The sequence below is a fragment of the Pseudoliparis swirei genome, chromosome 13 (genome assembly GCF_029220125.1).
Source record: "Pseudoliparis swirei isolate HS2019 ecotype Mariana Trench chromosome 13, NWPU_hadal_v1, whole genome shotgun sequence".
In the NCBI taxonomy this organism is placed as follows: Eukaryota; Metazoa; Chordata; class Actinopteri; order Perciformes; family Liparidae; genus Pseudoliparis; species Pseudoliparis swirei.
The window spans coordinates 18014974-18027148 of NC_079400.1; the positions used below are offsets into that span (position 1 = coordinate 18014974).

General features: G+C 44.2%; 4 protein-coding genes across 7 annotated transcripts in view; 3 read left to right on the forward strand and 1 right to left on the reverse strand.

Annotated features, from left to right (window-relative positions):
* The window catches only part of cpped1 (calcineurin-like phosphoesterase domain containing 1), a 243295-nt gene that overhangs the window by 37908 nt on the left and 193212 nt on the right, over positions 1–12175 (reverse strand). The gene's annotated exons all lie outside the window — the stretch shown is intronic.
* rsl1d1 (ribosomal L1 domain containing 1) lies at positions 37–3026 on the forward strand. Its single transcript, XM_056429750.1, has 9 exons — positions 37–122; positions 387–526; positions 640–778; positions 975–1123; positions 1406–1507; positions 1869–1962; positions 2099–2230; positions 2327–2455; positions 2545–3026. The coding sequence occupies exons 1-9, from the start codon at positions 84–86 to the stop codon at positions 2683–2685; spliced, it is 1065 nt and encodes a 354-aa protein (XP_056285725.1). The 5' UTR covers positions 37–83; the 3' UTR covers positions 2686–3026.
* LOC130203519 (transmembrane protein 238-like) lies at positions 3729–5059 on the forward strand. Its single transcript, XM_056429764.1, has one exon. The coding sequence runs from the start codon at positions 3856–3858 to the stop codon at positions 4402–4404; it is 549 nt and encodes a 182-aa protein (XP_056285739.1). The 5' UTR covers positions 3729–3855; the 3' UTR covers positions 4405–5059.
* snx29 (sorting nexin 29) overlaps positions 5752–12175 on the forward strand; it is a 136510-nt gene continuing 130086 nt past the window's right edge. For all 4 annotated transcript variants that reach the window (XR_008833505.1, XR_008833506.1, XM_056429737.1 and 1 more), the window contains exons 1-6: positions 5752–6742; positions 8194–8258; positions 9394–9446; positions 9958–10082; positions 11645–11825; positions 12050–12120. Coding sequence is in view for 2 of the 4 variants with exons in the window: in XM_056429737.1 (XP_056285712.1) it covers positions 6736–6742; positions 8194–8258; positions 9394–9446; positions 9958–10082; positions 11645–11825; positions 12050–12120 (502 nt within the window). In the remaining 2 variants the exon portion in view is untranslated. The remainder of the gene's footprint in view (positions 6743–8193; positions 8259–9393; positions 9447–9957; positions 10083–11644; positions 11826–12049; positions 12121–12175) is intronic.

Genomic DNA, 12175 nt, shown 5'->3' on the forward strand with positions numbered 1-12175 from the left:
AAGTTATTTTACTGTTGTGTGACGTAGAGAAGAGAAGACAGAATGCGCATGCGCGATTTCGGCACACACGTGAAGCGAAAAGCATGGCGGACCGAGGAGAAGTTCCGTTAGACAAGACACAGGTAAAACACGCTTTTGTTGTTGCTAAACAGTTTGAACCCTTTATAAATATCACGTCGGTTGACGGAAGTTCACGTGTGTGAGATGAATCACAATATTATAAATGTACAGTTACTACACGAGCAACGAGCTTGTTTTCTTGCTCGGTGGTTTAGCAACGAAGCTAACTCTGCTAGCACAGCAACGAGCCTGTATCCCGAGGACTATAGTTTGTCGGTGGGTTTTTTAAAGGTATTGTATAACTCCAGAGTGAACGTCTCTACCAGGTGAAAAAGGCCGTTCAGGCACTGCAGGCTTTCCTGAAATCCAAGTCGACCGGTGAGACCTCGTTACTGGAGGAGACCCAACATGTCAGCCTGCTCTTCAGCCTCTGGAAGATCCCCAAAAAGGCGCAGACCATCCGCATGTGAGTCCACGGCCCTCATGGCCACCTGTAGTTCTTCCTGAGCAGACATTTACTCTCTTCTGAACCGATTTCCTTAAGTTATTGACGCCTCATTCCCCCTCCACACCCCGCAGTCCCTTGCCCCATGGCCAGCGGCTTGACACGGACGAGGTTTGCCTCTTCACCAGAGATGAGCCCAACATGACCTCAGATCAGACCCAGAGGTTCTATAAGAAGCTGCTGCAAGAGAGGGGCGTGAAGAACATCACGGAGGTAACGTCATGGAGCAGCTCGTTGCTCAGCATGCACACAAGTACAATAAATAACATGCATTCATTCATTTTAGAAAATGTTGACTAATCACAGTAACTCCTAAATCTTAAATAAAACATTAGTGTTTGGCAGAGTCACGACATCATGACCTCCTATCGATGGCAACCACGCTAATCTGTCCCCGTTTCCGGAGCAGATCATCCCGTACAAGGTCCTGAAGACGGAGTACAAACCGTACGAAGCCAAGCGCCGCCTGTTGGGGAACTTCGACATGTTCCTTTCTGACGACCGCATCCGCCGCCTGCTGCCCTCTCACCTCGGAAAACATTTCTACCTGAGGAAAAAGTACAAACCTTTTTTGTTTGTTCGGCACAGCGAAACTTCTGTCCTCTTCACATGTCGTATTACGTTGTCGGCGGGACTGCTTTCCTCTGAGGCGCTGTCTGAGAATAGTAGTTTTTTAATGTTTGGTACTCTTCTAATTGATTGCTTAATAGCTATGTTATTAAACATGTATATTACAGACGCAAAAAAAGTTGTTCAATCAGTAAAATAACTTTTTTAAATAATTGGGAAGCGTTAAGTTTGTCTTTAGATGGATCCTTACACCTGTCCTGTCGTTCCCAGGGAGCCGCTGTGTGTTTTCTTGCAGAGCAAAAATCTGGCTCAAGACATCCACCGAGTCATCCAGGGCACCAGCCTGAAGGTTTCCAACAAGGGCTGCTGCTGGTGAGGCTTCTGCTGCTGCGCTGTGTGTTTCTGTGGAAACAATTAGTTTTTCTTCCACTTCACGAAAATATATTTCTCTTCGCGTTTGCGTCAACAAAACGATTAAGAGTCAGAATATTTGTTGCGTCCTGAAATGAACGGCACACCGAAGCAACCCGGTCGATTCTGTGAAGTGTTTTAGATGTGGGCGATTGCTGGTGCCAGAGAGATTCAATGTGAAACCAGGTGGACCTCCTCTTCCTGTGGAGCCCGCCTCTACAACTTTGAGACACAATATGTCCTGTTGCCAAGAAATGCAAAGAAATAACTGCAGATTACACAGCAAGAGTTTCACAGCGTGACCCTGTGTTCTCTCTCTTAGCATGGCACGCGTTGGCCTCGCCAGCATGACTGCAGACGAGCTGACGGACAACATCGAGGCTGCATTCCAAACGGTGCAGGCAAAGCTACGCACGGTGAGTCTGCCCTGAGACGTCAAAGTCTATTGTGTGTGTGTGTGTATCGTCTTCTACATAAACCTTCTTAATACTACCTTGGTTCATGCTGCTCCTCCTCTTTTCACAACTACGTGTTTATATTCGCCATTTCCAGAAAGGACCCGTCCTGAAGGTCATCCATCTCAAGAGTCAAACATCAGTGGCCCTGCCCATCTACACCTCGAACATCGACAGCCTGACGGTGCTGGAAGAAGCAGCAGAACAGGCCAAGGCTCTGAAGATGAAGGCGAGAACAAGTTCAAACTGCATCTTGTGCCACGAGCTTCATTTATTGAAACGACGCGTTAAATAATAAACGGCTTGCGTGTTTTTTGAATTTCAGAAAGCGGAAGCCAGAAAGCGGAAGCAGCAAAAGAAAAAGACCAACGCCACCGGAGAGGTAGAGGAGAAGGAGGAGGAAATCCCATCGCTGGTCACCATGGCCACGCCGAGCAAAAAGCCCAAACTGGAGGTCAGTGCTACTCGCAGCTCATGTAAATATTTTAACCCCGTCGTGATTGAGTGGACCGCTGACCCTCATCGCCTTTCCTCCTCTTGTAGACGCCATCCAAAAAGAAGCCTCTGGAGAGCGCGCCCAAACCCACCGGGAAGAAGAGGGCGAAGAAATCACCAAATAAACGCAACAGGAAGGCCGGAAAGACCGACTTCAAGGCCAAGAGAAAAGTGCCTAAAGTGAAATGATTCTCTGGAGGATCTTTGGCACGTCACCTTCTCTACGAGGACATTTTACACCGGAGCAGTTCAGAGTGGTCTTTATATTCAGTTTGTTTTACTTGGTTTAAGCGGATAATAAACTTTGTGATCTGAAACTATTCATGGCTGTGTTTTCTAAATGTTAAAGAAAAGGTCTTTAGTCACAGCAGACACTTTTTTAATCTAAGCATCAAAAGAAGATTAATGCTCTGTTTTTATTTTACTATCAAACGTACAGAGACAGGTTCCTGAAACTTAACTCTTTATTTCTTGTATTCCTGATATGGAAAAATGTCTGGAGAAAAAAAATAAAAGTGATTTAAAAACTGTTTTGCTCACTCGTTTGTTTTTTAATGGGACAGTGGAATAGTGTTTTATTGACTTTACTAATGGAAATGTACTACCCTTAACCTTTAAGCACCTCCTCTAGTTGACCACGTGTTTAATTTGAGGTCGTTATACACGTCGGACATTCATCAGGAAAACATCCAGATGAGGGAGATGTATTTTATTTATTATTGATTCAGGAAAAGTTAAAGTAATACTTGTGTTTAAAGTCGTTAACGCCTCATTTCAAGGTCAAACTCCTCCGGCGGTACAGGAAGCCGTCTGGTTTCATTCCACGTCGTCATCACGACCTTCGCTGTTCTTAAACATCTAAAGTCCAAAATCCTTGAGACAAAATGGTGGAATTCTCACAATTTTGCCATTTTTTAAAGTTTCATTTCAGTTCCTCATCAGCTCACTTGACTGCAAATCCCACAATGGACCAGTGCCGGCTGCTAACTACTTTTAAGCTGCGAGAGAGGCAAGGATCCAACTCCTACAACCAAAGAAGCCGATGGTACTGTAACACGATTAGTTGTGATTCTTGTGGTATCAGCTTCTATAGCATTGATGTTGTGATGTACTTGGTTAAAATGCATTTGTTGTATTGAAATTGTTTAAACCCATCATCGAGAGACTGAGTCGTCCCCTGCTGCCGGTGGTGATGGGCATTGGGGCTCATGTGTGGACCCCCACCAGACTGAAGGAGAGGCCGAGGACCAGGACCCCGTACAGCTGCAGTGACTCCATGGTCAGCAGGGATGATGCAACCCTTTCCTTTCAAACACTCGCTGATAACCGCTCGTGCACATTGTACTTTGACCTCTGCCGATGTGTTCTGCGCGTCGCCGAGGGTTATCGCGCTTCGGCGTCCCCGCGGTTGCACATCTGGGCTGCCTCTGGGGGGGGAACACCGTCTCGGGACCGCCCGCTGCCACCATGTCAACGTCCGTCCGGGTGGAGGCCCGCGTGGAGCCCTGTGAGGAGCGCAGCTACGGGGGCGTCGGCCGCTGCAAGTGCTCCTTCTGGTTCGCGGTGGCCCACGACGTCGTCGGCGTCTTCTTCATGATGGTGGGGGTGTTCGGGGGGCTGGTCATCCACGACTTGCTCATCTACGCGGGCGCCATCGTCATCTTCTTCAGCCTGATCTGGTGGGTGTTCTGGTACTCGGGGAACATCGACGTGCCGCCCGAGCAGCTGGAGGACGACGTGGGCCTGGCGAAGCCGGAGAGCCGAGGCCTCGCGGGGCGCGTGTCCGACCGCTTCACCAGCAGGGTCACGAACTCCTTCAGGTCGGCGAGAGGAGACCCGGCGGGCGACGGCAGGCCACGGCAGGCCTCCGATCCCCGACGCGGAGCTGTCGCTCTCCACCATCTATGACTCCGCCATCACCTCCTCTTCTAAAGAGCCCGTGAGGAAGGCCCTGTGGATGTGAACCTTTACAGACTGTGGAGGATACGCTGCACTCGGATCTTTCTTAGTTTCTTTTTCTTTGGATTTCGTGCCGGGGACACGCACCTGTAATGATTGGACAACATCGAGGTCTTCTCTCCTGCTCGTATCTCGCTGATAAGATGTCAACTTTGCACAGTGCAACATTTTCTATTTAAAAACCACAACCACAGCTTTGTCAAAAGTCATGTTTGGTTTCACAGATATTGCAGAGGAGTGCTGTGTTGACGGTTAATAGAACAATAAAGGCTTTAATAAGGGACTTATCATGATGAGGCTGATTGTGTCAACATTTGGAAATAAACCAAATGCAACCAGAAGAATAAGTCGGTTAATTTGTAATAATTTATTTGTATATATCTCATGGTAAATTGAAACTGATCTCCCGCGTCTATACCAGTGACAGTATAGTAGTGTTTGATGTCCCTGGAGGTCTGACCAGCTGATTGTGTGTTTTCAATGCATTTATTATTGATAAGTAATATTGCTTCCTAAGGAAGTCTGACGCCCATCTGCAGCTTCCTGCACTATAATCTCTTTATGTACAAAATATACTGAACTAATAAATGTATCTTTCTCTCTACCCGTGTATTGTTTTTCAGGACACACACGGTAGTATTAGTGTATAGAGTAACTACTTTAAGTGACCACGCTTTGAGAGTCTAAAGTTCTGTGGGTTGTATAAATCTCAGACATCCCCTCTACTCTGGTTTGACAATATCTGGTGTTTACGAATCTCTAATAAACATGCAACACACACACACACACACTAAAGCCGTAGATAAGATATGACCAAAGCGGTCAGAGTACAGATTGAGTTCTGCGATATTCATAATTTTGTGGCTTTGTCTGAATTAGAAAAAAATGAAATGTAACATGACTGTTCTCTAATTTTTATTTCTTTTTTACATTCGATTTGCAGGATCAGAGGCTCTTTCTGATTCATGAATATATTGGTAATAAACCAATGTATTGAACAAATTGAAGTGTAACCTGATGATGGCTCTAGATAAACCAGTCAGATCTGTCAGTGATTACAAATCCTCCTGAGCCTGATCCCGCCCCCCAGAGGTTTATTGATGAGCAAGTATCATCTGAAAGAAATGTAAAGGAACACATTTTTCAAATTCATTATTATAATCATGACTTATGAAACCTTCAATAAACTTGCATGCTGACCAATTATAGGGTTGCGGTGTTGTGTTAGTGTTTAATACCTAAAGAGCTTTCCTGTAATATTTATAGCATCAGGCCTCAGGCGTTGATTGCATTTTATACCATTTTATTCAATTAACAATTCCACATATGAAATCCATTACATGTTTATGGAAGGGTATTCCCAAATATACTATTTTTATAATTTAATGTCACTTGAACCCACTTGTTTCAAGATTTAGAGATCTAAATACAGGTTTAAAACAATTTACACAAACGAAATTACTCCAAAAAGCAACATTCATACAAATACAGTGATTTACATAATACATGTACATATATATAAATGAATAATGATATTACCAATTGATAAATTAACACAAGCAGATGTATAGCAATAAAGAGTTATCATTGATTTAGAGGGAAACTACTGAAATGTCTATTTATAGTTGAATATAAGTGGACTGTAAACACTTTTACAGTGTATTTTATAAAATTATTTTTTAATAAAAAGAAGGTAAATCGTATTAGTGTTGCTTCAACCTTCAAAATGCACCGACAATGCATTTTAAAAAGGTTACTCTTGTAGTTCTACAACATTTCAACCGAGAGGACTACAACTCCCAGCAAGCCCTCCCCATCATATGACAGCAGCGTGTTTTGTCACGTGACCTTGACACCGCTCACTCGAGTCCTCCGCTTCCTTTTCTTTGCAGCCGGGTTCCCCAACTGAAAAAAACAAACCGATTTTCTCTTCTAACCGACAGGTCTCGCGCCAGTGAAACCGCGCGCTCCCGTGGGCTCGTGCCCGGTGCACTGTCCGACAGTTGTTTTTTCTTCTTCTTCGTTTTCTTTTTCTTCTTCTCGGGCTTTCCCCCCCGCAACTCTCACATGTCCGACCGCCGTAGACTCGCAGCCCCAGCGGCTCCCCGGCGGCGGCAGCAGGCCTCTCGGTTCACCGTGTGAGCGAGCATCCGTCCTCACGCCCTCGGAGGAGGGGAGCACGTGCCCGGTGCCCGGTGCTAGCCTCCCGCTCCTTTAATGAGTCAAAGCTAGCTTACCGCACCGGGGGGGGGGGACGAGCCGTTGAACCCGGCTGTCAGAATGAACGGTGAGTTCCGCCGTGTCGTTATTGTCCTGGTGTCACTACGGCATCATCATCTATGTCGTGTTTAAAGCTCGGTCCAACTGGACCCGGTGCCGGGTTCACGGAGACGACCAAAACGATTTGTTATTGAAGTGACGAGGGGACACGTGACACCCGTTATCTGCGCGCTGCACGCGACCCCGACGTCGCAGAAGTGTAGGTCGAGAGACGGGTGTCGTCTGGATCCCATGGACCCGTCACTGCCGAGGTGCTCTTGGGCAAAGCGCGTGACCCGGAGCCGGTCCACGTGGGCCAGCAGCTCGGATATTGTGGTGGGAAATGGGAGAACTCGTTCATATTTATGACTATATATATGTATGTATGTATATGTATATATATATATATATATGTGTGTGTGTGTGTGTGTATATATATATATATTTTTTGTGTGTGTATATATATATATATATATATACAGATTCACTTAGTGTGTGTGTGTATATATATATATATATACAGATTCACTTAGTGTTTGTATATATATATATATACAAACACTAAGTGAATCTGAGAAATGCTGGGACCACACACACACACACACACTTGTAAATACACACAGAAAATGGTGAATAATTCCCACCACCCGCTGTGTCCTCAGAGGCTACCGTGATGCCTTCAGGTGTCTTGGTCCAAAACCCAAGAGATTAAATTCATAACGATATATTCCAGAGGAAAGCTGAACGTCTTCATGTCGGAGAAGTGTTGCTGGAAAAAAAAAGAGACTTCAAGTTATTATAGAAGCGTACTGTACGAATATTGTAATACAAATAGAAAAGATAAACACTACAGCAGCCACATTGATTTGTTTATAGGGACAGTGCATATTAAAGCGAAACCGCACATTTAAATGTGTGTTTAAGCTACACAAGTGGGTGCACTTTTTTTGTTTTTGTTATCCAGAAGGCTATATTTCATCCGTAGTCTCTGAAGCAAATACACGTAGAAAAATAACATTATTGAAGACCCAGACATTAAACTGAAATAGCCTAAAAGCATGCGGCGCAATAACAGTAAGTGAATATGAATGTTGCCCCGTGGTCCCACTCATAAAGATGTAGCTCCATAACTAGTCGTCAGATAGACCACAGGGTGCCTTTTCGTTTTTCACACTAACGGTATCATTTCCTCAGATTGAACTCCCTGTTGAATGTTGCAGACGCACTTAAAGGTCTTGTTATATAGATTGCTGTTTGTTTACTGGGTAGTGATACACGTGGGGTTTTATTTAATGCTGTAGTAATTACTTCTTTTATATTCAAACTGTTTTTATCCTGAGGGCGGGGACTAGTTTCCTTCCCCTCCTCTTGGACATGCACAATTCATACAGCAACACGCACGACTGGGTAATTGATTTCTTTAATCCATCGTCAAACTACATTTGGGGTCACCTGAATCCGTGTTGTTTCCCTCTGCAGGCACTCAGCAGAGTGACACCAAGAGACAGCACCTGCTGGAGAGGCTGCTGGATGCTGTCAAACAGGTAAGTCACCTGCCGAGCAGCCGTCACCAAACATGCCACCAAATGAAATGCCATTCCCTTTAAAGGTGTCTGGGGTTTTTTTGTTTCCTTATTTACAATTATTTTCCTGCTTTAACATTTGTATTTGTGTGTTTCCTTATTGCCCTTCTTGCCCAGATTCATAGTTAATTTTTATTTTATTCTAAGACAATATAAAAAATAGTATTATTGCTATGCATTCTTACTTTTGCAGGTTGTATTTCTGTAAAAATAACGAAATAAAAATATTAAGTATAATAATTAAAAAAAAGGTGTCTGGTATTGGGATTGATGCCCTTTAACCGGAACAAGGAAGTAAGTCACCACTGGTTTGTGGTTTACCTCTTAGACCGTTTACCGAAACACACTGGAGGAAGTACAACTGAGCCGTGTTTACAACGCGTGATACGAGCTGAACTTCAATTGAAGTGAAAATATGTTGAGCAGATTTATGTCTGGGATTTAATTTTTTGCCACTGAGTGTTCTTGTCCTTTACCACACATGGAGGGACAAAGAAAGTGACCACTACATGTACAGTGTTAGGGCTAGCCTGGTCTATTATATTTATATATTGTATATATATTTTATTTGTGTGTATGTAAATAAATTATATATACCGTATATTCTTTTACATTTATTTACATATATATTATATTTGTTTTTTTGTTCATATATGTAGGTTTTACAATTCTATATATATATATATATTAGAATATGTATTCCATTCCATTATCCATACCGCTTATCCAATATATATAGATAATATTATTCTATTTTAGAATATGTGTATTTATATATATTCTATTTTAGAATATATGTATATATATGTAATTTCTTTTAATGGAAAATAATTTTCTGAAATATTATTTATTTATTTATCTATATTTTTGTATAACATATTTTGATTTATTTCTCTCTCTCTCTCTCTCTATATATATATATATATATATACATTTATTTATGTGTGTGTGTGTATATGTATGTGTGTATATATACACACGCACACACACACACACACACACACACACTGTAAAGTTTGAACCCAGCAGTCAAACACAGAAGAAAGAAGTATTTATTTGTTAGGCAGCTACTAACATTCCCTTCATATCTTTCCAGTGCCAAATCCGCTTTGGAGGAAGAAAGGAGATCGCCACGGACTCCGACAGCCGGTAGGAGAAGCGGCAGCAGCACATTCTGGTGTTCGTTCAGCACCGAGAGTCCGTTTGGTTCTGAGTGTGTCTCCAGGTCTCTGAGGCGGTGCTGCTTCAGGATCCAGGATCTTACACTCGGCTTCCTCTGCACAGCGGCAACAAAGAAAATCAATTTTATTTGCTACAATAAACTAAATAACCTTATTTAATTCGGGGTTGAGAGAGTTACAATATTTTTCATCACATTAAAGCAATAAGAGTTTTTTTTAATATGACAAATGTGTATGAAAAATGATGGACCGACCTTGTTGCATCAGAGCTTCATACTGTCGGAGAGAGAAATATTTGATCAAAGTTTCATATCCTGTGCTGCTCGGATCTAATTTTGAGGTTGTAGCTGCAGTTTCTGAAATAGATCTAAATTACAATTTCATATCACCTTTCCATCATAAACTACGAATAGTGGAACTTCCAGTGGAGTTTTAAAGTGCCGCCGTGACTTCCAGTGACTGTCCTCTCGCCTCCGCAGGGTGATCTGCCTGTGTGCCCAGTTCGAGGCGGTGCTGCAGCACGGCCTGAGGAAGAGCCGCGGTCTGGCTCTCACCGCCGCCGCCCTCAAGCAGGCGGCGGGCTTCAACTCCAAGAGCGAAGCAGGTGCGTCACTTAAAGCGGCCGCACGGTCGGTTGAACCCCCCACAAAGCTCAGGAAGCTCACCGTGCTAATGGAACAAGATGCGTCAGTGGGAAGCTCCGTGCTGCAGGAGAAACACACACGCACACACACACACACACACACACACACACACACACACACTACAATCTGGCCGTGAAACCTGATAATTAGGCTACAGTTCAGAATGGCATGCACAGAAAGGTCTCCGCTTCCCTCTCTCTCTGTTGTGCTTAGCCGTCTGTCTTTAAACCTCTCTCTCTCTCTCTCTATCTTTGCCTCTCTCTCTCCCTAGCTCTGCCTCTCTCGCTCTCTCTCTGCCTTTCTCTGCCTTTCTCTCTCTCTCTCTCTATCTCTGCCTCTCTCTCTACCTATCTGCCTCTCTCGCTCTCTCTGCATCTCTCGCTCTCTCTGTGCCTCTCTCTCTGCCTCTCTCTCTCTCTGCATCTCTCTCGCTCTCTCTCTCTCTCTCTCTCTCTCTCTGCCTCTCTCTCTCTCTCTCCGCCTGTGGCTAAAACCTCCGCGGCGGCGTCATCAGAAATGCTCGCCAGGCGCTCGAGGATTGTTCAAAACCCACCGGCGTTTGATTTATAATTCCAGTCAAGATGCCAAACGGCCGGCACAGACGGAGCCCCAGACGGCTGCGATGGTGCCGGTTGATGTCCCCGTTAGTGTAGCCATGAAAAAACAACAACAACGGGGCTTAAATATATTTTATTCAACAGTACAGTAATGTCACCGTGCGGTGTGGAAAACTGTTACTTTAGTCTTATTTCACGGATTCTCTTGCTTTTCCCTTTTTGTGCACCCCGAGGAAGAGAAGTGCGTTTTCTTTTATTCTATTTGACGTTCAATAGAAATGTTTTGCAAGGAACTTTCCTCCAACTGTCTTCACCCACTGAAGAAGTCTCACGTCGTTTTTTTTCATCCACCAATGCTACTTTAACTGTTTCTCCTTTTTCTTTTCTTCTCGACTATTTTTCACAAACTATGATGTTGACACTCGTCATATATATTTATTAAAATGAGTGACTGCAGGAGTACTCGCTGCTCTATTGTGTCTCCACGGGGACATTAACAGTAAAATTAAAAGCTTCAATATTCAGTTTTACCTGCAGCCATCAAAGCCCATAAAGACCTTTTTAGAGGCGTTAGTTTTAAATGATTGTAAATGGTTTCTACTGTGTCAAATTTAAGAACCAAGTGGCTATTAAATTGCGATGGAGGACGAGCGCATGGCTTCTGTCATGGCTGCCACGTCACGACCATTTAGCACATCGGACGTTTCCCTGTATTTCAGTCAATTAGAGGAAAAGGATTGTGGCTGAGCTCCACAATGAAGCACGTTGAACACATTGTCGTGAGGTTACATGCTAATCATATGCATACCACTCCTCTGCTTCCTATTAATTATAATAAGACCCACATATGTTTCTTTAGTCTCGTTTCATCTTTTTTCCCCCTGATTCATAGAACTAAATTCTTCTCTTCTCCTCTTCCTCCATCTCGCCTCCTCCTCTTTCACTCTGTCTCCGCCCCTCACCAGAGGTCACGTTCTGGTTCTACGTGAAGGAGCATCTGAACCGCCACGAGCTCCAGCGGTTCTACTCCCTGCACCACATCACGTCGGAGCTGGGCCGCGGCCGCGCCTGGCTGCGCTGCGCCCTCAACGAGCACTCGCTGGAGCGCTACCTGCACACACTGCTGGCGGACCGCCTTCGCCTGGGGTGGGTGTGTGTGTGTGTGTGTGTGTGTGTGTGCATGACTTCTTTTTGACTTTCACTGTAGCTCAGTTAACTCAATAATATTTTTTTGCACACATGCGCTTTAAAAAAATTAAAGTCCTACATTACGCTGACACCTGAAAAATCAATTCACCGCCGTAAGTGTTAGATCTGTGATCTCTTTTCCCGGGTCACACATGTTCCTTCACCTCCTCCCTGTTTCCTAGAACATACTATGAAGACGGGGCGTTCGTTCTGGACGAAGAGAGGGCCAGCATGCTCCCCACCATGGCCGCAGGTGAGGTTGGCTTTAGAACGTCGGAGACACTTCCCAGAGTAAAAGTACTAAAACT